The sequence below is a fragment of the Metopolophium dirhodum genome, chromosome 8 (genome assembly GCF_019925205.1).
Source record: "Metopolophium dirhodum isolate CAU chromosome 8, ASM1992520v1, whole genome shotgun sequence".
NCBI classification, from domain to species: Eukaryota; Metazoa; Arthropoda; class Insecta; order Hemiptera; family Aphididae; genus Metopolophium; species Metopolophium dirhodum.
This window is the reverse complement of record NC_083567.1, coordinates 4,966,706-4,991,279: the sequence shown is the minus strand read 5'-3', so window position 1 is coordinate 4,991,279 and position 24,574 is coordinate 4,966,706. Positions and strand designations below refer to the sequence as shown.

The 24,574-nt window shown below is 31.0% G+C and overlaps 5 protein-coding genes and 1 pseudogene across 5 annotated transcripts; 3 read left to right on the top strand and 3 right to left on the bottom strand.

Annotated features, from left to right (window-relative positions):
• Positions 1-1,149: 1,149 nt before the first annotated feature.
• LOC132949914 (leucine-rich repeat-containing protein 51-like) lies at positions 1,150-4,131 on the top strand. The gene is made up of 3 exons (XM_061021034.1): positions 1,150-1,267; positions 1,592-1,803; positions 3,865-4,131. Exons 1-3 carry the CDS (start codon positions 1,150-1,152, stop codon positions 4,129-4,131), a joined length of 597 nt encoding a protein of 198 aa, XP_060877017.1.
• Positions 4,132-7,797: 3,666 nt separating this feature from the next.
• On the bottom strand, positions 7,798-8,747 carry LOC132951494 (uncharacterized). Its single transcript, XM_061023324.1, has 2 exons — positions 8,697-8,747; positions 7,798-8,616 (listed from the first exon to the last, which is right to left on the bottom strand). Exons 1-2 carry the CDS (start codon positions 8,745-8,747, stop codon positions 7,798-7,800), a joined length of 870 nt encoding a protein of 289 aa, XP_060879307.1.
• On the top strand, positions 7,845-13,204 carry LOC132951493 (uncharacterized; annotated as a pseudogene).
• A 2,597-nt stretch (positions 13,205-15,801) lies between these two features.
• LOC132950185 (uncharacterized) lies at positions 15,802-16,999 on the bottom strand. The gene is made up of 2 exons (XM_061021460.1): positions 16,922-16,999; positions 15,802-16,695 (listed from the first exon to the last, which is right to left on the bottom strand). Exons 1-2 carry the CDS (start codon positions 16,973-16,975, stop codon positions 15,802-15,804), a joined length of 948 nt encoding a protein of 315 aa, XP_060877443.1. The 5' UTR covers positions 16,976-16,999.
• Positions 17,000-19,977: 2,978 nt separating this feature from the next.
• On the bottom strand, positions 19,978-20,405 carry LOC132950668 (uncharacterized). The gene is made up of 2 exons (XM_061022190.1): positions 20,330-20,405; positions 19,978-20,247 (listed from the first exon to the last, which is right to left on the bottom strand). Exons 1-2 carry the CDS (start codon positions 20,378-20,380, stop codon positions 19,978-19,980), a joined length of 321 nt encoding a protein of 106 aa, XP_060878173.1. The 5' UTR covers positions 20,381-20,405.
• A 1,438-nt stretch (positions 20,406-21,843) lies between these two features.
• Positions 21,844-22,875, top strand: LOC132949948 (uncharacterized). Its single transcript, XM_061021075.1, has 2 exons — positions 21,844-21,894; positions 21,970-22,875. The coding sequence occupies exons 1-2, from the start codon at positions 21,844-21,846 to the stop codon at positions 22,873-22,875; spliced, it is 957 nt and encodes a 318-aa protein (XP_060877058.1).
• Positions 22,876-24,574: the final 1,699 nt, after the last annotated feature.

The window sequence follows — 24,574 nt, the reverse complement described above, 5'->3', positions numbered from 1 at the left end:
AGCAATCAAGGCAAAACTTGACATAAGTCTGTACGTATTGTAGTATGTTGGACTGTAGCAAAGGTTTTCAGACGTTTTCAAAGTGTAACCAGTGCAGTGGAAGTATGGGGATTAATAAAAATACTATCTCATGACTAAAGATCTTAATATCTTAACGGTTCATCATATTGACACTTTTTGTTTTAAGTCGTTAGTTAGTGGTAATTTCGACGACTGATGCACAATAAACAAATATTATCTACCTTTTATATTAAGAGAAAAAATATGTTTTAATGAATAAAACGCCGAGTAACATAAAAATACATAGGCCTCATTTACTTATATTATGGAAAATATTATCATCATTAATAAGTTAGGTTCATACTCATTTGACAAAAATGGAATATTTATAATATTTCAAGATTCGATGGAGGAAAAAAGGTATTACAGTGAGAAATTCTATAAAAGTTTAATTTTATGTATTTACTTATTGTCAATAATTTTACTATAACTTTTACTAATGCCATTGCTCTAAGTATGTTTTATTTATTTTTATATTTTTATGAATTAACGCCTAATGGCATATATAATTTAAATGACACAATATATTGTAATCAAAATAACAGTTTAAGAATAAGATATAAGAATTATATACCTAGAGAGTTAACTAATAATGAAAATTACATATATCTAGTTATAATTGAAAAGTACACAAGTCGACTAACAATATTTGTTTATAATATTGATTATTAATTTTGTGTGTTGCTCAATTTTTTAGAATATATTAAAATACTGTTATGTTGATTGAAACAAAAGCTATACCTATATAAGTAACACAACTTAAAATAAGCATAAAAATTAAATTACATATTAATATTTGATTGAACATTTTAATATAATTGTGTGAAATACATTTTTTTAAATCATCAAGGATTTTGTTGGTTACAATTTACGAGTTAGAACATCCGTTTAAAAAAAAAAAAAATAAACAATAATATCACATTACGGTCATTGTCTTGGATACACGCTAGTCGTACTACGCTATTAAAACCTTTTATTTATTTTTACTTATAATAATAATAAAACACTTATTTTTTAAAATAAGACTTAAAATTTAGGCGCACGTTACTCAATTATATAGGTGCCTACGCTAAGTGAACATCTTCAACTATGAACGATTCAAGTCAAAACGTGCCAAAAATTCAACACACTGATCCTAAGTTTGTACAAGACATTAAATTAGGGAAACCTTTGGATTATTCGTCCAAAAACCTCAGGACGCTTGACAGTAAGAAAATACTTGAATGAGACTATCAATCGAACACTGTTCACGCCATCGGTGTAGTGACTCTGAAAACTGTGTTTTGATATGATCGAATTCAAACAATAAAAATAATATGCTCAACGTTAAGCGCCCACAACTCGAACACTATTGCGTCCATTATTTTTACCATTTGACACATTGCCTAGGTAGATAGGTATAGGTATATGAAAATACTGCACGAGCGCAACGTCAATAACGTCTTTTTTACCATGGAAAAATCGTTTGCAAATGCAGTTTTTCAGCTACCACGCTAACGAGATGATTTATTTGTTTATTACGATTTTTTAGAACTAATAAACGAGACACCGTTGTCGGCCAGAGTCCACGGAGTTCCCGTCAGAGGCATCAACAAGAGATTCATCTGTGGTGCCATTTGGTTGAATAATAATTATTTGACGAGCTTGCAAGGCTTGAGCAAATCGGTGGAAGAGCTGCTCGAGTTGCCAGCATACTTGACTTGGATTGACATTTCTTATAATGAATTTAAAAGCATTGGACAGGTAAAAAAAACTGCACCTGAGCGCGTTATAATTGTTCGATAAAATTCAAGGCCAGCACGGACAATAATATTACGATTAGTTACTGTTCTTCTATTATTATTATTAAAAAAGTAATCCCGTGTTTATCGTCGACGTCCTATTGAAACATTCACGTGTTTAAATCATTTTTTTTTTGCATATATTTTATCCAACACGTCTACGCGTTTTTTCGGTGTAAGTATATCTACGTTCGTATTATCTACTATATCAAAATGTCCATTTTAAGTATCGATTTTAGGTCGAGAATCACGAAAACCTAGAAAAATTCTCGATTTTTACGTTATTATGTTACTAAAAATACGCAAACATTGTAATAATAATATATATTCACGAGTCCCCCCCACGAACCATGTTCAGCGGAACCCGTCATATTCATATTCTCAAAGAATAAATAAAAAATACTTAATGAACTTTGTAATTTTTTGTAGCCGTTATGCGTATGGTAGCCTATTTTATTAAGTAGCATATAACACCTATCCATGTAGGTATATACTTATTGTTTATTCACAGCCCATTGTTACAGGGATATTTTAAAAGTTCAATCTACCACTCGAACACTTATTTTTTAACGTATAACACAAAACCATAGTATTTTTTTACAAGATTACTAGAGGTATTTAAACGATTTGTGCTCTTTTATTACTCGAAATAAATATTTCGGGTTTATGAAAAGATTACAATAAAAATCAAAAATTTACACGAGACGTTTTTCAAATATTTTCACAACATGGCGCGTGACAATAATAATAATACCTTTACAGTAAATATTGTTGTGTGAGTGACCAATAATTGACGGTTCAAAGACTGCGTGTAATCACTTTATCGACTGTGAACAAACATTTCACTTTTGAAAACAATAACTACGATCCTGTTTTACACGGTAAAAATGTGTGTTTGAGGGGACTGCGGCGTAGCCATTGTTATGAAATGGGGAGGGGTTAAGCATAAATAAAACCAAGTTTTTTACAGTTTTCGTATAAAATTTTAAACACCCAACCACCCTGGCTACGCCACTGTGAGCGCAACATTCCCGCTTGAACTTTTAATATCTCCCTGTAAAAATGGGCTGTAGGAACAATATTAATATACTACTTAGTACTTACCAATATAATTGTTTTATGTACACATTGTGAACGGATCTGTTTTAAATATCGAACAAAAATTACCCTTTATACACAACACAATATTATAAGGGTACATCTATTTGAGTTGGGTGCGATATTATAAGGATTACAGTCCTGTTGGCTGTTGCAGGTCAAATTGGCGTCCTGTTGTCTCGATTAAAAATGAACAGGACCTATATTTTATCAGTGCTTGTTTAAACCCACTTTTAGATTCTGAGCGGAGTGATGAATGTAATAATTTTACAATGATGTGTGTTTTTTTTAAACCCACTTTGTTTTGTAAATAATTATTTCAGACATTAGTAATGCGATCAATTTAATAATTTTCTTCTAAAACGAAACAAACCAAAAGTATTGGATTCAATTAATTATTCTGCATTCGAAAGTGTAACGTTTTATGATTTTTTTGATTTTTTATCTACGTTATTATAAAAGGAAATTAAGTGCTATTTTTTTTTATCATTATTATAGTCATTAATACATTAATATATTTTAATGCACCGATTTTGGAAAATATTCAACTCCACCATTTTAGGTTGTACATTTTTTTTTTTTATGGCAGTCTAATATTTCAGCATAATATTGTAAGTATACGGATAAAATTATTATTCATATTATCACTATTATAGTAAGAATTCTGACATCTGTAAAAATTTACAATTTCTTTGTGTTAGCGTAGGAAGAAGGAACAAAAATCTGTTACAACAAATTTTTCATCGGTCAGATAGCTTCATCGTCCTACTTAGTTAATCTACTGAAATGCTTAAACTGTTTATTTATGTATCGCCAATGTTGATTTATTAATGATTAGAGAATATTATAATATATAAGATGTGTATACATAATTTATTATACGACTACAATTTTTATTGAAATTATTATTAAATTTATTTTTCAGGAATTTCTTCATTTTAAAAATTTGAGGATACTGTACATGCACGGAAATCATATAAATGACATTTTGGACGTTATAAAACTAAAATCACTTTTAAAACTACGAACATTAACTCTACACGGAAATCCGATATCCCGGCTAGTTAATTATCGTTCTCTTGTATTGTTTTACCTTCCGCAGATTAAAAGTTTGGACTTTTCGTTAATCACTCGTCAAGAGAGAAGTGTTGCTTCACCAATAGCCTGTAGCACAGTGAATAAAATAAATTAGGTACGATAATATTGCAAATAAAACATTTTTTAATCACAATTAAATAAATAATTTATAATTTTTATTTTTATTAATAATTTTTTATTTATTTCCATTACAATAATTCCTGTTTTATTTGCAATAATATATTGTTATTATCTGTTAATTTATTATTGTCCATTGTGCAGATTATCGACGGGACAACAATTCTATCTAGACGATTGATTACCGAACAATGTTTACTTTTAATCTGTGGAAGATAAAACAATACAATACAACGATGATTAACTAGTCGCGATAATGAATTTCCGTATAGAGTTAATGTTTGTAATTTTAAAAGTGATTTTCGTTTCAAAACTTCCAAATTATCATTTATTTAATTTCCGACCATGTACAGTACATATTATTTCTGGAGAAAAATCAACGGCAAATTTAAACTTTTAATTTATGGAAGATAAAACAAATACAAGAGAAGTGTAACAACAATGCGATAACAATGTCCATAACGATGTTAAAAAAATATTAAATAAAAATAAATTGTGCAATATTGTACATTAGGTGTATATAGTATATTAATTTGCAAAATGTATATTTACATCCAAATACAACAATAGTATTATAATAGTTATTGTACAATGAATTATTTTATAAAACTAATTGAAACATTAAACAACTTATTTTCGAGGACATAATATAATATACGATACAAGTTTATTTGATTAACAAAGATCATTTTTATTTGAAAATACTTTTTTTAACTAGCTACACCGATACTAATATGAGTTGTCAGTAACATCAATTTCTTCAGAACGATGTTAAAAATAAAGCGGGCAAGTGGATGTCGCTCTGCTGTACAGTAGGTTACAAGTGAGTCAATGTATAATGGATCGTATTAAACTTGAATTCAATGATGTAATATCATTGTATAAGAAAAACGATTCTGAACGGAGACGATTTTTTAGTCTGGATTTTTAAAATTTTTACTATCCATCATAGCCTTAAGTAGAATTAATATTATAATATTATAATTTTTTATTCGTTGCTACGGTGATAAGCAAATCGTTAGAAATTAAAATCCCATTTTAAGCGGTTTTTCGTAATTTGTCAGTAGTTTTTCCCGTGGCATTAAATAACTATTGAGAAAATCGAAAAATTACCTCTCTTAAGTGCCATCATCTTGATCCAATTTGCTAAAAGATAACGTACTATGTGTTGAAATCGAAGCATTCCATCTGGTAGAAATTTTGTATACAGGATATAAAAAAAAAATAAAAAAATAAACACCATTGTAAAACCACTAGCTTCCTTGCTCCGCTCAGAATCTAAAAATATAAAATTGCAAATAAATTGCGTATTTTCGTGATTATATTGTATAATAAGTACATTTTATTTGAGTACTTAAATGCATAATATATTTGTTATTGAAAATAATAAGTTGTTTAATTACATTTACAGATTTACATATTTTATTAAATTTAAAAATATATTTATTTAAATCAGAGTAGAGGTACTTAGGTAGATACTGTAAATTGTGCAATAATATTTCATTATATACCTAACGTTTACCGTTCATTACATAACTCACGTTAGCTGCGCCCAACTACAATTATAGAATTTTACATTTACTTACATTTTATTGTTATACTTTGACGCCCCAGTTCAGAACTGCAACAACTCAGAATATTGGTTTATTGGGTACCTACCATTGTGTTTTCTATATTGTTTCTCTGTGTAACGTAATGTAAATTATAATATTGAAAATGCTCTCTCGTGGTCAATAATTTAACTTTATTTTATTGCGTTCTTGAACTGAAATCGTCATAAGATGGTCTATAAGATGGTGTACATAACTCGGATTTGTTATATTTCGAGTTGTTGCAGTTCTAAACTGGGGCGTCGACCTATTTATCATTGTTTCACTATTTCTGTAATAAGTTTATCATATTATCTTAGCCATGTTGTATTTTTTAATAGCCATTCAGCGTTTATATACTAATAAATAAAAAATAAATATGAACCAAGATCGAAGTTTATCTGTAAATACTTTTTTTTAACTACCTACTGATGTTAATATGAACTGCAACAGCAACAATGTCTTCAGAACAATATTAAAAAAAAAAAAAAACATTAAATAACAAATACATTTTGTAATACTATATATTATACAGACATACAGTAGATCTACTTATAATAATTAATTCACTAGACCATAGAATATATTAATTTTCAAAATGTGTATTTATATCCAAATAGTAAATAAGCACACCCGCAGGTAAGATGAACGTTACTTATAAATTAATAAATTATAATCTAAAATTAGTTAAGTACCTATACAATACAAGGTTTAACAGGAAAACCTGAAAAAAAATGATGCTACTTAAACTTATGACAACAATTATTGTGAAAACTATACAGTTAATAAATTATTTAAAAAATGTACTCTTGTCAAGAAATTTTCAAAAAAAATATTTTGAAAAAAGTTATTACGTTCTAAATTAATTGACTCAAAAAAATATTGATATTAAAACAATTCTGAAAAACAAACTACTTAACTTAGATAAATGTTTTTACCATTAAAATTGTTCTTATAATCAGATTGACAAATTGGCTTTTTTGAATTTTTCCAAAAAAATTAAAATCAAATTTAAAATTTTTTATTTTTAGTGTTAAAAAATAAAAATAATATTTTTTATATTTTACGTATAGTGCAAGTGACTACAATATACGTCATATACACATATAAAAAAAATTAAAAGTATTGATTAGAACAAAAGTTATTTCATCTGTCAGATTTTCCTATTACACCCTGTATACATAGTGATATTGATATTCAAGTTGGTACAATAGGTATATCCATTTAAAAATTCCCGAGGGGGCAATGGCCCTTCCCCCCTACCTCCTGCGGGCACCCTAGGCAAATATCACAATAGTATTAAAGTTATTACTTATTATACACAGTTTATTATATTAAATCTTCGGAAGACGTGTAAAATAAAAAAACCAAAAATGTTTTTAATAGTGATTGATTAAAAAAACGAAAATTAAAGTTGACTCGTGTCAAATCAGTCAAACCAGGACTGGTTGAAATTACACGCTACCACGCTGGCCTTAAAATATTAATAATATAATAATAGTGGTGATCATTAATATGTTCTGTTAATCTTATTACCTTACCGACCAACAATGATCGAGGTTAGTGACCAGAAAATTGTGTTGTGATGATTCAACTACTTTCAGACTGTAAATTACGAGGTTTGGCGAGTGGCAAATATTTAAGCACTTTGACCATCATAATATTTCGTTTAATGCAACACGAGTGACAACAAAATATCAAAAGAAACAGTTGGACTTAAATTTTGAGTATATACTTTATACTTTATAATAGTTTGGTCATTGGTTAGATATTTATTTAAATGTTTCATTTAAAAGATAATTTGGTCATAAATTCTTGAACTCATAACAAAATAAAATTTGATTATTTCATTGGAGTAAGTACTAAAATTCATAGGTATTGAAAATAATACGCTGTTCAATTCAATTTAAGCAATTGCATTTATTAAATTCCCAAATATATTCATTAAAAACAAGATAATTTTTGTATTCAAAATTGTTCAATAATATTTCAATAATGTTTTGTAATTGTTTACAATGTATTGTAAATTAAAAATGTTATGTTGACAAAGTCATCTAACAACAGCAAGCCGGGACCTTAGCGAGGACTGGTGGTAAGTTGCATGGACCTGGTGGTGGGTAGCACGGTGCTGGACATCCGCAAGGTGACGGAATCAAAAACAATTGTGGTAGACCAACTGGGGTTTGGTATACGATATCAGGTTTTTGGACGTACAGACCGGGGTTGAAGAATACTTTTGGTAATGGCGCTGGTGGCAAAACGACCGGTGGAGTCGGTAATGGGGCTGGCAATGCGAAGAATATTTTGTTCGACTGTGGAGCTGGGGCGCAAGTGACAGACTGTTCCTTAACTACGTTTCCGTCGTTGATGACGATAGGTCCAGGTGCCGCACCTGGAAGTATGATTGGAGCGGGTGCTGGACATTGGTTCAGCTTGACGAGCAGATTAGGGGCTGGACCGGCGGGAACGACGATCGGTGCGCACTTTCCGGCTACTGATGGCAATTGGACTATCAATGGTCCTGGTGCTGGTCCTGGAGCGATGACCTGAGGTGCCGGTGCGGGAACCGACAGGGTTGTAGCTACGGTTGGGGCGGGTCCACAAGCTGGTTTACATGGCGGGGCGACAGGGAGTGGGGTAAGGGGCGAGTAAGGTGCCGCAGCTTTAAGAGTAGCCAATAAAGAGGCTAGTGCCGCTGGACTAATTGGTGGAGATGGAATGCACGGTGGGCACGGGGGGGCTGGAAGACATGCGGGTGCACAGCATGGTGAGGCTGGAAGACATGGGGGTGGACAGCATGGTGGGGCTGGAAGACATGGGAGAGGAAGGCACGGGGCTTGACATCCACATCCACCACATGGAGTGGCATTGACCTAATTATCAAAATAAACGACAATTTAGTTGGCCCGTTCAATACAGTGTTATAATATTTAAAATAAAAATAATTTCTTACCTTGGCTAAGCAAGCCAACGCCAAGATGGCAATAATTCCAAAATTATTCATTTTTTTATTATTTTTTTTTTTTTTTAATGCACAGTACGAATGTGAGGATTGGAATACTTTGAATGTTGTCTGTGATGCCACAGGACAGTTCGACTTTTATACTCCGAACGATTTGTATTTTGTTTTACATACGTCCACGTTCCTTTAATTTGATAACGGATATGCGATCAATCAACGTTTTTTTATAAAAAATCTTCGTGGCTTATTTGTGCTTATCAACTGATATAGATGTAATATCTATATGTATTACATATAGATAGTTTATTTCAATGATAATTTAGAATAGAGGTCATTGTTGGTATGCATTTGTTTTGAGAACGTAAATTATATTTTTATATAACTAATTATTGTTTGGCTTACTCGTGATTTAAATATTTTGTGTTAAATATATACGACGGACACACAGTACTTGACATTAAACATGAAACGCATTATGACTTTTCTAAATAGGTACTGAATCAATAGTGTACAATATGATGTGAATACAATTCCTCCTTGAATGATTTAAATGATTCACGTTGAATACGCTTATTATTTATGCTTTACAATCTGTCAATAAAAAGCGAAAGTATTGAAGTTTAAACAAAAAAATTGTTTTAGATTCTGAGCGATGAATGTATTGATTTTACAATGACGTGTGTTTTTTATTTTTTTTTTTTGTGTCTTGTATACGATAAGTATTTGAAATAATACTTCGATTTTCAACTTCAGTATATTGTTCGATAGAAAAGTGAATCTTGTTGGTACATTGAGGTGGTAAAAATCCCATAACGCCATTGGTGTTCCAAAGCACCGAGAAAAAGAAAAAAACGAAATGAAGGAATTACCGGGAATTTTTATGCTAAATCGGTGTTTGCTAAAATCGATTTTGGTTTTTGGTGTAACTCTAAAACGATTGACCGTATACATGACATTTTCACTGGTTGTTTCTATACACGATAAAATTTTCAAAATGTTTTGAACTGTTTACGGACATTTTCAGTCTCCAATTTTTTTAGTTTTTTTTTTTCTATGATTGTCAAAAAAATTGTACTTGTTGGATAAAAAATCTTGAAAATTTAATACAAGGATCTTAATATACTGTAACAACGGCAAGGCATTTAAAAATTATTAAAAATTCATAGTCACAATTTTTTTTTTATAAGCATTTAAGTTCAAATGTTGACAAACACGTAAAAATTACGAAAATGCGCAAATTATTTTGAGTTAGAAATTCAGAACAATTTTTCTTTTTAAATCTAAGATTTCAAAATGTAGTACAAGATTGCTCATAAGTTTGTCTACCATTATCAAAAACAATGTCTACAAGAAGTCAAATTAAATTTTTACGAGCGTTTGAAGTTCATATTTTTAAAATATTGGATACTCACTCAATTTCTTTTGCAGCGATGTTCTTATTTTGTTGTAAATTAAAAACAAAAAACCATAGACACTTGAAATTTATATCATATGTTTATTTTCTCAATTTCTATACTTGACTCGTTTTTAGCTGCTTACGGACATTTTTAGTTTTAAATTTTTTTCGTTTTTTTTCCATAAATGTCAATATAATTGTATTTTTTGGGTCAAAAAGTTTGAAAATTTAATACAAGGCTCGTGATATATTGTTACTTTAGCAGTTGAAAAATACATAGGCACACAGGATTTTTTTTTAAAAGTATTTAATGTAGGATTTTTCACAAATCAAATTTAAAATTTAATAATTATTTTGTAGTTAAACATTTATAAAACGTTCAACTTGTATAGCTAAGGATTGAAAACTTAAAACAAGGTTCCACGTAAATAGGTTATATATAAATTACTTTATTCAAAATTATATCATCAAATATAGGTACCTAGAAGTATCATAGGCTGTCTGATCGTCTTCGATCAGAATTGTTTTTCATTTACAATGATATTATATCATTGAATTCAAATTTAATACCACACATTACAGTGATCCACCTATAACCTACTATACAGCAGAGCGACACCCACTTGTCCACGTTTTTGTTTATTGAATTTCCCATTAAAATGTTGTCGTGTTGGTTTAAATTATGCCAGAAATATAAATTAGGGTTAATAATAATATCGTAAAATTGTAATATGTGTACTTGGAACCAAGTTTTAATTTATGTTAAATCATTTTAAAAAAAAAAACTACATTGGACTGACGGAAATCGCGAACGAAATTATAAGAATCGTTGAATATTGGGAAAAGGAAGTATTGTAAATTTAAAAAACACCAATTGGCACCAGAAGAGAAAATATTACATTTCTAGTATTTAAAAAAACTCAAATTTATTTTATGGCATAATATACTTACAATATTACGTTTAATCGTACAATGTATTTACATTTTTTATATTTAGAACTATATGTTTTTCTGTAAATTATTCTTGGAAAATACTAAAATACATAACATCATTAAAATTTATGAAACTGTCGAAGAAATGATCATAACAATTTTTTCTCAGTTTTATTGATATATTTTTTATTTTACGTACCTTATGTTCTGATGCGTAAAACATGAATTTTGATATTATACTTCATTCGATTTATTCAGACATAATATAACATACAGAATGATTTTTGAAGCATGCCTACCCTATTTTTTGTTTTAAGTATGCATATATTTGAATTCTGATTTTTGGAATTTTTAAATACACTTGAAGAACGTATTTGTGAATTCTTGAGATATTCCGTACAATTTAAGAATGATCCTGTGACAATACAAACTTCCGTTTTCAAATAGGAACCCCCCTTTTTAATTTATAAACAATTTGAATAATTGTTCTAAGGGAAAAATGGGGGTGAGTATGCTTAAAAAATCATCCTATATATAATATATATTTGTATTATTACAAAACAAAATAAAATATAAGCATGAATTTTATTATCATCTATATGCTATAAAGTATATAGGTAGGCACCACGGTATATTATAATAGGCTGTATAAAAATGTAGCCTTAATACAAAACTACCAAAAAAAAAAAAATCGATGTAATTTTGATTTCAAATTCGTATTAATAATTGTGATATTCTATTCGCAATACTATATTTTAGTCTTGATTTTACTTGTTTAGATTGTGAGAAGGACAAGGAATATAATATATTCTTATATAGTTATAGGTACTAAGTTTTAAAATTTATTTAATGCATATTATATTTTAATTTGTTAAAAATTTCATTAAATTTTCAATTTAACCATCAATTAATATGTATTTATTAACTAGTAACTATTAACGTGTTTTTTTTTTTGTTTGATATCTGCAACTATCAACTTATTGATATCTCAAAAGGAAGGATGATAAGTTATCATTAATAATTGTGGTTATATTCCTTATCAGTTTTGAAGAACGTGAACGAATAAAAAACAATGCTTTTCTGTTTTTCGTATATAAAAGCTATATTACATTAATGTCTGATCATCATTTGTTACATTAATGTAACTTCATCATCTTACATTCATCAACTCTTCGTAACATTCATTTGTTAAAAAAAAAAAAAAATGATTACCTCAAGAGTTGTTTTGATTTTGGCGTTGGCTTGTCTTACCAAGGTAAGAATGTTATTTTGAAATTTAATTTAACTAAATATCTAACAATATATTTATTTTTTTATTTTAAAGGCTAAAGCGGTTCCATGTGGAAATTGTCCATACCCTCCTCCTTGCCAACTAAACCCTTATTTCCTACCACCACCTCCACCACCATGCTTCCTACCATGCCCACCACCATGCCCACCACCTTGCCCACCCCTATGCCCACCCCCATGCTTCCTACCATGCCCACCACCATGCTTACCACCATGTCCTCCACCATGTCCTCCGCCATGCTTCCTACCATGCCCACCACCTTGCCCACCCCCATGCCCACCCCCATGCCCACCCCCATGCTTCCTACCATGCCCGCCACCATGCCCCCCACCATGCTTACCACCATGCTTACCACCATGTCCTCCTCCATGTCCTCCACCATGTCCTCCACCATGCTTCCTACCATGCCCACCACCTTGCCCACTCCCTTGCTTACCACCATTCTTACCACCATGTCCTCCTCCATGTCCTCCACCATGTCCACCCCCATGCTTCCTACCATGCCCACCACCATGCCCACCCCCTTGCTTACCACCGTGCCCACCACCATGCCCACTTCCTTGCTTACCACCATGCCCACCACCTTGCCCACTCCCTTGCTTACCACCATGCCCACCACCTTGCCCACTCCCTTGCTTACCACCTTGCCCACCACCATGCCCACTTCCTTGCTTACCACCATGCCCACCACCATGCCCACCACCATGCCCACCACCATGCCCACCACCATGCCAACCACCATGCTTCCTACCACAAAATTTAATACCAGTTCCAATTACTCCTTTACCATGTTTACCTAGTGCACCACCATGCGCATGTCCTCCTTCTTCTTCATGCTCTCCATGCTATCCAGGATGCGGATTAGGCCCATATTGTTAATTATGATTAATTGGATACTGTTCCACAAAAACAATTGGATTTATTTCACTTCAATATGACCACCACGTCACCTACTCACCTACCACGTTCATATTTCGCTCTACCAACATTCTCGCTTTTGTAAAACCATGTTATAAACTTTATCCCACCGACTCAATGGAAGTTTAAAAGTGTGAACATCACTTTTATGTTATTTAAATTATCATGCATTTCAAGACTCAATATATTATATTATATAAAACTATTTTACTTATAATCGATAATCCTTAATTTTGTATATTATGCTCTTAAAAATTTAAATTGTAAGTATAATACGACCGTTATTTTGAATGTATACTGAACAAATCATTATTCATGAGTAGAAAATCAAAGTATAAAAACAATTATTATAAATGTGCTTGTACAATATTGTTCGCTTCGTCAATCTATATTAAAAATGTATCTTAAAATAATGCTTTTGTATTTATTATAATATGCACCCAGAATTTATAATATCATTTATTTTATAATTTAATGTGATATTACTAAATCCATTGTTGATAGTAAAATAAAACAATACTATATATATTTATTTGCGTTTTTATTTTAAAATAAATTATTAAAAAAATGATTAAATTTTTTAAAAATATTTAGTATGAGTTGCTTGATTACTAAAAGTTATTTTACGTACCATAAATACATAATAGTACTAATAAGTAATAACTAAAATTAATAGCTATGTAGTTGTCTATAAAATGCAGTACCTAATTAAATATTATTAATTTTCAGTAATATTAGGTTTTCTATTAACTTCAAACGTTTAATAGAATCCTTGTTATTATTTGTTAATATATTATGTCCAATGTCCATGGTTACTTTTATTTATTTGAATTTACATAATATTATATTACTGCAGTTATAGTGTTATGTCACATCACGTCCACTGCTGGACTACCAGCAATACGTTTTGGATCAGTGGCTTAAGAAAACTTTACACTTATGTAATATTTGTTATCATTGTATTTAAAGAGTGCTAACCCATGTGACTACATGAAGCTCCAAATTAAATAATCTAATATATTTATTTATACAAGATTAAATTAAAATTTAGAATTTAAATAAAGTTTTGAAAATCACGTAATATTTTGTAACCCTGCCTTAGAATTACATCCTGCATTATGATTTACATATATAATATTTTATATTGGCTAGATTAATTATAATTAATATTATATTACCTATATCATTATATTTATTATATAAATTAATTATACAATTTTTATTAATAATTTTTTACCAATTATCTCAAACAAAACCAATGAAATAGAAAATATTTACCAGTCGTACATTTTATTATTAATTTAAATATCTATATATTAATAGTCGTTTTGTGACTATCGGGAATTTATTGCGATTTATCCGTTGGATACTTATTCATATTCGTCATTAAATTTAAATATCCGTATTGCAATTAAATACTAATAAATCGATTATTTATGTTTATTTACCAAACAATAACTAATAAGTAACTCACTATAGTACCTAATTAATTATTAGTTATTACTGTTTTTTTTTAAATATATTATCTATATAATTATCTATTAAATTATTTGTCGTTCAATAACGTACTCCAAACAAGTTTTACTTTGACAGTAATATTATGCCCTTATCATATTATACTCAATGGCATAATTCCAGGGTGGTAATGGGAGCCTGGTTAGACTCCAAACTCGTTAGAGGGGGCAAGATGGCGTAACTCGTATTTGTGTGAACCTGAATGTAATATTGTGGAGGAAAGATGGAGATTTGTAGTCTCAAAATCATATTGATTATGTAAGACTGCTGAAGACTTTATGCAAAGAAAACAATTTATACTCAATAGGCACATTACAGAAAAAAATTTGTTTCGTCCCTCTCCCCTTCTCTATGAATACAGCTAAAATACACTCTATATTATACTCCTTTCAAAAGGTAATCAATATATTTATATATATATTAATGTACATTTGAATGAAACTGTTTGACTTGGAAACTACTGAACCGATTGTCACCACATTCAGCATACATATTCCTTGAGACTCGAGGAGTGTTTAATAGTTATAGCTACGTTTTTCGATCTATATAGGTTTCTATGGGTTCATAGGATTTTTGTTTTGCCTTACGAAAATTGAAATTTTTTGTTTATTTTTATGGTTGGCATTGGTTACACGAATAAAAGAGACTTTTACATCACGTATAAATTAAAAAATAAATTCATGTTTGTAGCTTATATACTCCAAAACTACTTGACCAATTTTGACAACAATTTCAAATATCGTTCTAAGAAAAATCATAAAAATGTAGAGACTAGAGAGTAGTTCTAGCGACGTTTTAAAAGATACCAAGTACTATATCAAGTCCGCCACAAGTTGATACTCATCTCGGTCGAATTAATTCACAAAGCTACACCGATATGCTTGATAACTGAGATATTTTATAGTTGTTCATTGTTTCCTGGGAAAAATTAAGTTGTACAGCTAATTAGTAATAAATAAACATTTTTAATAAACATTTTTCATGATTTATTAATTTAGTTACAATTTACAAATGATTTTAAATATTAAAAACATATTCATTTTTTATGCGCCTTTTCTAGCCATCTGGAAATATTGGTTAGGCAAAACACCGGGTGGCAATGCATACACTTTTGGAATTTCAAATTGTGATTGATAATAGTCTTGTGGGGTTAGTCTTCTGTTGATCGAGTTGAGACATGCTTTTGACGGATGTGTGGTAAAAAATATTTTTTGCGATTCGGGGGCGGGTAATACTTCGGTTGGAGTGGATGGAGGATCAGTGTTAAGTCCTTCATTAATCACTATTGGTCCAGGGGTACCATAAGGCATGATTAAAGGTGGCGGTGCTGGGTACGGTTGTGGGATGGACACGACGATGGATGGTGGGGGTCCAGTCGGTACGATGATGGGCGGGGGTCTGGGCGATTTTTTTGGTAGATTTATGTACATGGGTCCAAGGGCCGGGCCGGGAACTATGACTTGTGGCGCCGGTGCTGGCAAGGGCGGTAGTTGAGTGAAAACTGTGTCCGATTTCACAGAACCAATCGGCGGCAGTAGACCGGAAGATGACAACGTCCTCAACAACGGAAACAGCACGTCTCGTGGTACACAGGAAATTGACGTGGGGCTGGCGGAAGAGACAGCGGCGAGCAAGACAAGAACAGAAATTGGTGACAGTTCACTCAGCACCGTCGGCGACGACGAGACAGCACTCAACAGGGCTATGAGCGTAGGATGTGGCAATGTTTTGAAGAGCTCGGGTGTTGCTGTCAGCGTGTTGACGATTGATAAGAGCGCTGAAGAGGGTAGAGCGTTGAGTGTTGACGTCGAACACAGATTTGTTAACAGTGGAACTAATTGCGAGGAGCAGACTGGAGACTGATTCACGTTTAGGAAGCTGCCTTGTAGATCTGAGCCTGCTTGGGAACAAGGAACCACGGAAATCCCATTGGTACCCTAAAGATAAAAATAATATTTAATTCAAATATTCAATTCTAATCTGAGAAATAATTGTATATATAATATTAATGGTTGACATATATTAATTAATAATTAATTTTTTATCAACTGTTGTTTATTTTATAGTATTTACCAAAAAAATATGTACCTATAATAAATGCAAATTGAAATACATTTATTGTTTATGTTTAGATAGCTCAAAATGCCATAGTGATATAATTACCTTAAGATCCAAGAGGCACACAATCAAGCAGGCAACTAAAGTCGACCACTTCATTCCAAGACTTGACTGGATAACGAATCTTAATGCACTCTTAATAGGATTCACACTTCCTTATATATGTAATTTGGAATTCATTGAATATAATGAGGTGATAATTGAAGAAGATTTCACGAGTGCAAGACCGTTGTACGTGATGCAACCGTAAACGAGTGCGACAATATATCAATAACTGGAACATCGTTGAGTATATCTTTGAACGACTGACCCAACATAATATAGATAAGATAGCAATAATATTGTTTTGAAAAATTGTGTATTAATCTTTTTATGTTTATTATTAACAATTGATTTGATTCTTGTAATGATACGAAAATATATTAAGTCGACTTTTATAATAATAAACCTAATAAAAAAAACAAAAACAAATTAACAACAGTTTGCATTTGAAAAATAATAATAAACGAATCTTCGTGGCATTCTTACGATTTCAAGGATTAATACAATCAAATAGCTGCTTATAAACATATACCTAACCTATATAAATAAATATATAATATATATAAATACTAAATGTCTAAATATATTATTCACTCGTTATAATACTTCTATATTTGCCAAGAAATAAATTGTATACTGTAATTACAAATTTTCCAAAAACGAATGACTGACAATATTTTGCTTGGCAGTGTTTAATAACTTTACATTATATCGAATTTGTACTATTGGTACCTACACTATATTATAATACCCTGAGTAGGTAGTTAACTATACATCATAAATTTCACTTTTAAGACCTAATGTAAAAACAAAATCAGAGACTATTTTATGACATATATTTTTCAAGGATATGTCTTCAGTTATCTCCCAACTGTGCTGACAATGTATGTTAGATTTGAGAATCATAATTAAACTACAACATAAACTAATTTTGTTCAATCAAATACCTTTTTTGATTTTCAATGGACAATTTTTTTATTACAAGTAGTCAGTAGCCATTTTTAAAGAAAATATTAAGCTTAAGAAAAAATATTGAGTATAAATTGTAGACAATATAATATGTTTATCTACAAATAATATACCATCATATTATATTAATATATAGGTAATATAAATATAATTTATAAATTATCTTAAATTGTTACATTAAATATTCAAATGCATACCTATACTGTACTGCAGGAGTAGTATATGGATAGTAATGTATAATATTACAAATCTAATTTTATTTCAATCAATAATAATATATAATAATGAAAATATAGAGATTCAATAAATTTAAAAATCCTCCGAGGTTAGGTTATCAAATCTCTTAAATTTAAATTTACTATCTATATTATTTTATTTTTCTACCTTTGAAAAGTATTGTTATGACTACTATTTTAATCCTATTTTTAAGTCATAACAATGTTATTTCCCGTGTCACTCTATAGGTACTATTCGTCTGGTACAGCAGTCTGTTTATAAGAGCTCTGTAGTTCCTATTGCTGTTTTAAGCAATTGTTTTGTGTTTCTTTATACATCCAATAACATTTATACGAAAACATAGCTGCTGGTAAACTCCGAAACGATTGTGATTTTTTTTTAATATTTTAACGGTCATTGACACTGTGGTTGTGTACATACGTTGTAATACTGCATAAGTCTTAGAAGTAAACATTTCAAACATAATAAAACCAAATAATATGGTACCCACTACCCACCCATCGAATTTATTAGATTTTAAAAATTATATAATATGTGTACCACGTTTACATCCATCAAGACCTAATACTTAAACACTTAATTGAAATCGTTATTTCTAATATAATTATAATTTAGGTAGGCACATAATATAATTATGTATGATAATAGTTTTCCATGTATGTATTACGTACATTTATATAATGCTTGTATAATATTTACTAATGAAATTTTCATAACATATTTTTCCGGTGTATCTTATATTCGTTAATTTTTTTCTTTTAAACTATTATATAAAGATATAGAAATTGGCCGATCTCTATAGACACTAATGTACTTATATTGTATAGTGTATACATAACTTAAATATCATAATTTTTTTTTTTAGATTTTGATTGTTACGATAGTCGATTGATTCATTATATTTTACAATAATGGTTTTATTTTTTTTTGTCTGAAGACTTTTTCCTAATAGATTAAATACTCTGATCATCAACTTTAGGCGGTGTTTCTGGTAGCTAGTTGGATCTATTTGTTACTCTTAAGATGTCACAATTTTAGATTGTCTACTTCTTAAAATAATCGGGAATGAGGGATCCGAGCATACTTTGTCAAAATGTTTATATTATTATTAAAATATAATTGTTTGGTAACCTTGGTCACCAAAAATATAGACCATCCTCGCTCAGAATCGTTTTTCATCGAATTCAGTGATTTATCATTGAATTAAAATGTGACTCATAACGTTTGCCTACTAAATTACGAGTAAAACTGTAAGAACTGTACAGCAGAACAGTTAACTACTTTATGGATTTTTTTTTTTAAATTTAAATATTTAATGTATGGTTTAATTTTGTTAGGAGTTAGTATAATATTGTAAGCTCTATAGATACACATTTTATGAGTTACGACAAGTGAGTGTAATTTAGCGATGGAATTTTGAATTCAAAACAGTCACAAATAATTGATATGTCGTAGAACTGATGATACCCCTAGCATATTACAATAATTTACGACCTGTATAATGTCTTATGATAAAAAATATTGTCAAATTTCGAGAGTTTACGAAAGTTTAATAAATATTGGTTTGTTTAATTAGTATACTGGTATTTTCATTCTTTATCAAAATGAATTGTATGAAATAACAATAATGCACATATTTAAAATAAATTCAATACAATATGTGTTCTAGAATGTAATTTATTGAGCTAATAAAAAAATATGCACTTATATAGCTACGTAAAGTATAATTAAGAATCGGTTAAAATATGTAATTGTCATCAATGCTTAAGTTAATATTATTATATTATGAACTTGATGGTCAAAATTGGTGTAGCGCTCATTATTATGTCGAGGTATGTCTGTTGGAGACGAGTTTAGTAAGTCGGCTCTTCGGCAGGAGGTGTTTCTGGTGCGCCTGCAGGAAGTGGTTCCGACGAAAAGCAGTTATTTAGTTGAGAAAAAGGAAAAGGTAAAAGGGGAGATATGACGGGAGGTACAATTGAGCACGGAAAGTCCTTGAGATTGGGTAAAGGGAATGATTGCGGAAAGTTCATGTTTTTGCAAGCTTCTGTAAATGGACCCGTGAATGGATTTTCTGGGAACGACGATAGTGTTTCTTGGATGATTGTACAGTCAGCCAAGACCTTATTAACATAAAATAAAATGATATAGTTTTGTTATTGTTTTTTTCTACCACATTAAATATAATATTATACTATTCCTTACCATGGCCAAACAAATAACCGCCAAAGCTGCGGCGGCTCTTAACGAGATCATTTTGTAACGAGTGGACCGTTAAAACGACGGCGAATAATGCGTGCAAACCATTTATCCGGTTAGCCTTTTATACCGAAAACATTCACGTTTTGTTATCCACACCAGCACGTTTCCTATAACCGATTGGATAAGTGCTATCGACTGTTGTTTAACTATTTTGTTTGTTTCGGAACCTATAGATTAGTCATTGATAAGATAAGACTTATTCTGTACTGTTGTCCGATGATAATATTGTTAGTTGCATATTTCCATATTTTAATGATAAATGTATTAATTAATTATTATCGCCTACAATGATTTTCGATGGCAAATCTAAACTCACAAAACGGAAACTAAAATAAAAAAATAATTTAGCTCTAACTGTTGGGTAAACAAAAAAAAAACACGATATTAGGTACCTACTAAAAACAGTCGAACCAAATTTTAAACAACATGGTTGAGCAACAATTTGTGGCTGGTTTTTCATGAGACATTTTTGTCCGCCGTTTAACAATTCGACAAATATTGTATGCGTCACTCTTTCATTCATTTAATTTTTAAATTGAGAGACGATTACATTAAGGAGGGTACCGAGTCATTTTTTGATTTCTTAGTAGTTTTCGATAAAATCATTAAAAAAAATTGATACGTACCTATAAGTACTAGTAGGAAGCATTTGTTTTTATACATACATTTTTCGTTTTGATAAGACCTGAACTTCATTTTTCTTGAGCGCATATATTTTTCGAGTTGAAATTATAAACAATAATGTTAATTTTTTTAATAGCAATTTATTATGATATTACCCTCACCGTACCGACCGTGTGAAAATAATTGTACTCGGCATATTTTTAGTCAAAACTCAAAAGTATCCCACGAAAATAAATGTTAATTTACATGTAATATTATTATTAATACTACACTATACCGAATAAATTATAAATTTCATGTAGATACTAGATAGGTAGGTATGTCATAAAATAGAATATGATACTATATTAGCAAAATAAAGCGTTAATTAAAATGTATTTAATACCTACAACTGACCTATACATTGTTGCTACTAATTCATTTATTTATATATAATTATGATCTCTAAAAAAAATATCGAATAAAGATCGGAAAAACACTGAATTCAAAAACCAACTATTGCAATTAATGTGCCATAGTATGTCATTTATAAACGTAATAATCCCGTATTGCTATTTATACGATTATAAAATAATAAATGCATCATAGTTCTAAAATGGTTTTTAAAACGTTGCAATCTATTGGATAAAGACTGGCCATGTTTTTTGTAACGAACAATAATATACCGTCAGTTTTATCGACCGTATCAATTAATAAACACTGGCAATCAGTTTAAAGAAACGTGGAAGTGTGGAAAACACAAACATTTTTCATGTATATAAAAGCCAATATCTAGGTACTAATGTTTAATGAGAATCATTAATAGTTATTGTCATTCAGTAATATCATAAAATATGAATAGTTTTGGATTTGTAGCCGCTTTGGCGGTAGTTTGTTTGGCTAAGGTAAGCAATTAAATTGTTATTGAGTACATCTTATTCGACAGCGAACTAATAAACTTGTTTTTCAATCATAATAAGGTCGAAGCAGTACCATGTGTTGGATGTCCATTACCTTGCTACGCACCACCATTAGCTCCTCCATGCCTTCCACTCCCATGTCTTCCAGCCCCACCATGCCTACCACTCCCATGTCTTCCAGCCCCACCATGCCTACCACTCCCATGTCTTCCAGCCCCCCCATGCTTACCACCCGCATGTCTTCCAGCCCCACCATGCTTACCACCCACATGTCTTCCAGCCCCACCGTGCCCACCATGCATTCCATCTCCACCTATTAGTCCAGCGGCATTAGCATCTTTATTGGCTACTCTTAAAGCTGCGGCACCTTACTCGCCCCTTACTCCACTCCCTGTCGCCCCACCCATGACACCGGCCTATGGACCCGCTCCGACCGTAGCTACAACCCTGTCAGTACCCGCACCCGCACCTCAGGTCATCGCTCCAGGACCAGCACCGGGACCATTGATAATCCAAATACCTTCAGTAGCCGGAAAGTGCGCACCAATCGTCGTTCCCGCCGGTCCAGCCCCTAATCTGCTCGTCAAGCTGACTCAATGTCCAGCACCCGCCCCAATAATACTTCCAGGTGCGGCACCCGGACCTATCGTCATCAACGACGGAAACGTAGTTAAGGAACAGTCTATCACGTGCGCACCAGCTCCACAGTCGAACAAAATATTCTTCGCATTGCCAGCCCCATTACCGACTCCACCGGTCGTTTTGCCACCAGCGCCATTACCAAAAGTATTCTTCAACCCCGGTCTGTACGTCCAAAAACCTGATATCGTTTACCAAACCCCAGTTGGTCTACCACAATTGTTTTTGATTCCATCACCTTGCGGATGTCCAGCACCGTGCTACCCACCACCCGGTCCATGCAACTTGCCACCAGTCCTCGCTAAGGTCCCTGCTTGCTGTTGTTAGTTTGTCACTAACATAACTACCGACTTACGTGTCTGCGCAATCAATATTGTTAACATTTACACGTCAAAAAAATGTTATTTATAACAGATTACGAATTTATTTTGTTAAGACACAAAAGTTATTATAACATATGTAAAATATAAATCATCGTCATTAGTAATGACTCCGTTGCCTATTAAATTGGTTTTATTTTATTATTCACATCTCAACTACAGTTAGTAAAATATATTGTTATTTATATTTCAGCTATAAGCTATTATAATATTATATGTCTAGTGTTACTAGGTTACTAATATAAAATTATATTTGATTTAATGATACGAAAGGCTTTAAAATCCTTTTTATATCTATACTCAACCTATAGGTACCAATTTATTATACCATACCTCATGGAAAATCTCTTTGGGCATTATGATAATATAATAAATTGACTAATAATAGTCCGTTGAAAATAATATATAACATAGTGAACGAATACAATCGAAAATATTTAGAATATAGACTTAAATTAAAGTACGTAAGGATCTATTTCTCTGTCGGTGTATTAACGTAAGGAAATGTTGTCAGATATGATTAGTCATCAGTCAACGCATTAAACATTATTTCAAAATGGCCCTACGCCTAACGAAAATCACTTTTTGTAAAATTTTAAATTATATATGTCCCGCGACTTTTCTGTTTTTGAACGTTAGATCTTCGTCCGAACTGGAGCTAAACCATTTTGTGACTTGGGTTTATTGTGTTTTTATTAGCGTTTATCATTGATAGGTAATTTTTAAACAATTTAGACATTGATAATTATTATACTACCCATTATTCGGATCACGGTATGTTAATTTACGTACAGAATATCGATGTGAATTTTTTTGATTCACAAATACCCTATAGCCTATAGGTTCGCAAATTGCAACGTTTAAAAAACAGTAGATTCCTAAATTTACACATTACGTGGTTACGACTCGTAAATATACTAGTATGTTGAAATATTTACACTTCAAGTTGATTGGTTGTTTGTTACCACGCATTTTATGTATTTCTTTTTATATTTTACTACTTCGACCAAATATGTTTTACAGTGTAGGTGTGTTAAAATTAGATATTTTGTTTTAAACGTTAGGTATGTATCCTCTCGAGTATGAAACTTTTTACTCCCATACAATTTTATAATGCTTTTGAAATTTTCAAACCAATGCGATTTATCAGAATCAATTACATCTGTACACCTAACTTTTTAAAACATATATGTGAAATGCTGAAATTTACATAATAACTTTGAACATCCATATTTTTAAATACCTTATAGATAATTTAATAGCTCGTATTGCGTTTTTTTTTTATAGTAATACTAGCTGATCCCGTGCACTTCGTTGCCCGTCAAATGCATCAACTCTGTATGACTCAAACTTTGTTCAATTCATTATTTTATATTCGGTGTATGGTGTTCAACATTTATCTTAACTTTTCCGTTGCCCGGAATAAAAAATCTGATTCGCAGCAGTACATTATCAGGTAGGCAATCTACCTGCGGTAGATCGCGTACCCCGTGCTGTTTGTACGTAAATGTATGATTAACTCTAAATATTATCAAAGTAATACCAAGTTTGTCGTTTTTACTTAATTCCACCTACAGTGGATTAATATAATCAATTTATATACAAAATCATATACTAACCTAACCATACTGAAATCCGATGGATAA

What these genes read in the sequence shown, in the direction of transcription:
- LOC132949914 (XM_061021034.1), top strand. Translation starts at nt 1,150, where the DNA reads ATGAACGATTCAAGTCAAAACGTGCCAAAAATTCAACACACTGATCCT. An exon ending in AAACCTCAGGACGCTTGACA is followed by an intron (nt 1,268 to 1,591) that starts GTAAGAAAATAC and finishes ACGATTTTTTAG; the next exon opens with AACTAATAAACGAGACACCG. An exon ending in AATTTAAAAGCATTGGACAG is followed by an intron (nt 1,804 to 3,864) that starts GTAAAAAAAACT and finishes TTTATTTTTCAG; the next exon opens with GAATTTCTTCATTTTAAAAA.
- LOC132951494 (XM_061023324.1), bottom strand. Translation starts at nt 8,747, where the DNA reads ATGAATAATTTTGGAATTATTGCCATCTTGGCGTTGGCTTGCTTAGCC. An exon ending in CGTTGGCTTGCTTAGCCAAG is followed by an intron (nt 8,617 to 8,696) that starts GTAAGAAATTAT and finishes TTTGATAATTAG; the next exon opens with GTCAATGCCACTCCATGTGG.
- LOC132950185 (XM_061021460.1), bottom strand. Translation starts at nt 16,975, where the DNA reads ATGAAGTGGTCGACTTTAGTTGCCTGCTTGATTGTGTGCCTCTTGGAT. An exon ending in TGTGCCTCTTGGATCTTAAG is followed by an intron (nt 16,696 to 16,921) that starts GTAATTATATCA and finishes TTTTATCTTTAG; the next exon opens with GGTACCAATGGGATTTCCGT.
- LOC132950668 (XM_061022190.1), bottom strand. Translation starts at nt 20,380, where the DNA reads ATGATCTCGTTAAGAGCCGCCGCAGCTTTGGCGGTTATTTGTTTGGCC. An exon ending in CGGTTATTTGTTTGGCCATG is followed by an intron (nt 20,248 to 20,329) that starts GTAAGGAATAGT and finishes TATGTTAATAAG; the next exon opens with GTCTTGGCTGACTGTACAAT.
- LOC132949948 (XM_061021075.1), top strand. Translation starts at nt 21,844, where the DNA reads ATGAATAGTTTTGGATTTGTAGCCGCTTTGGCGGTAGTTTGTTTGGCT. An exon ending in CGGTAGTTTGTTTGGCTAAG is followed by an intron (nt 21,895 to 21,969) that starts GTAAGCAATTAA and finishes AATCATAATAAG; the next exon opens with GTCGAAGCAGTACCATGTGT.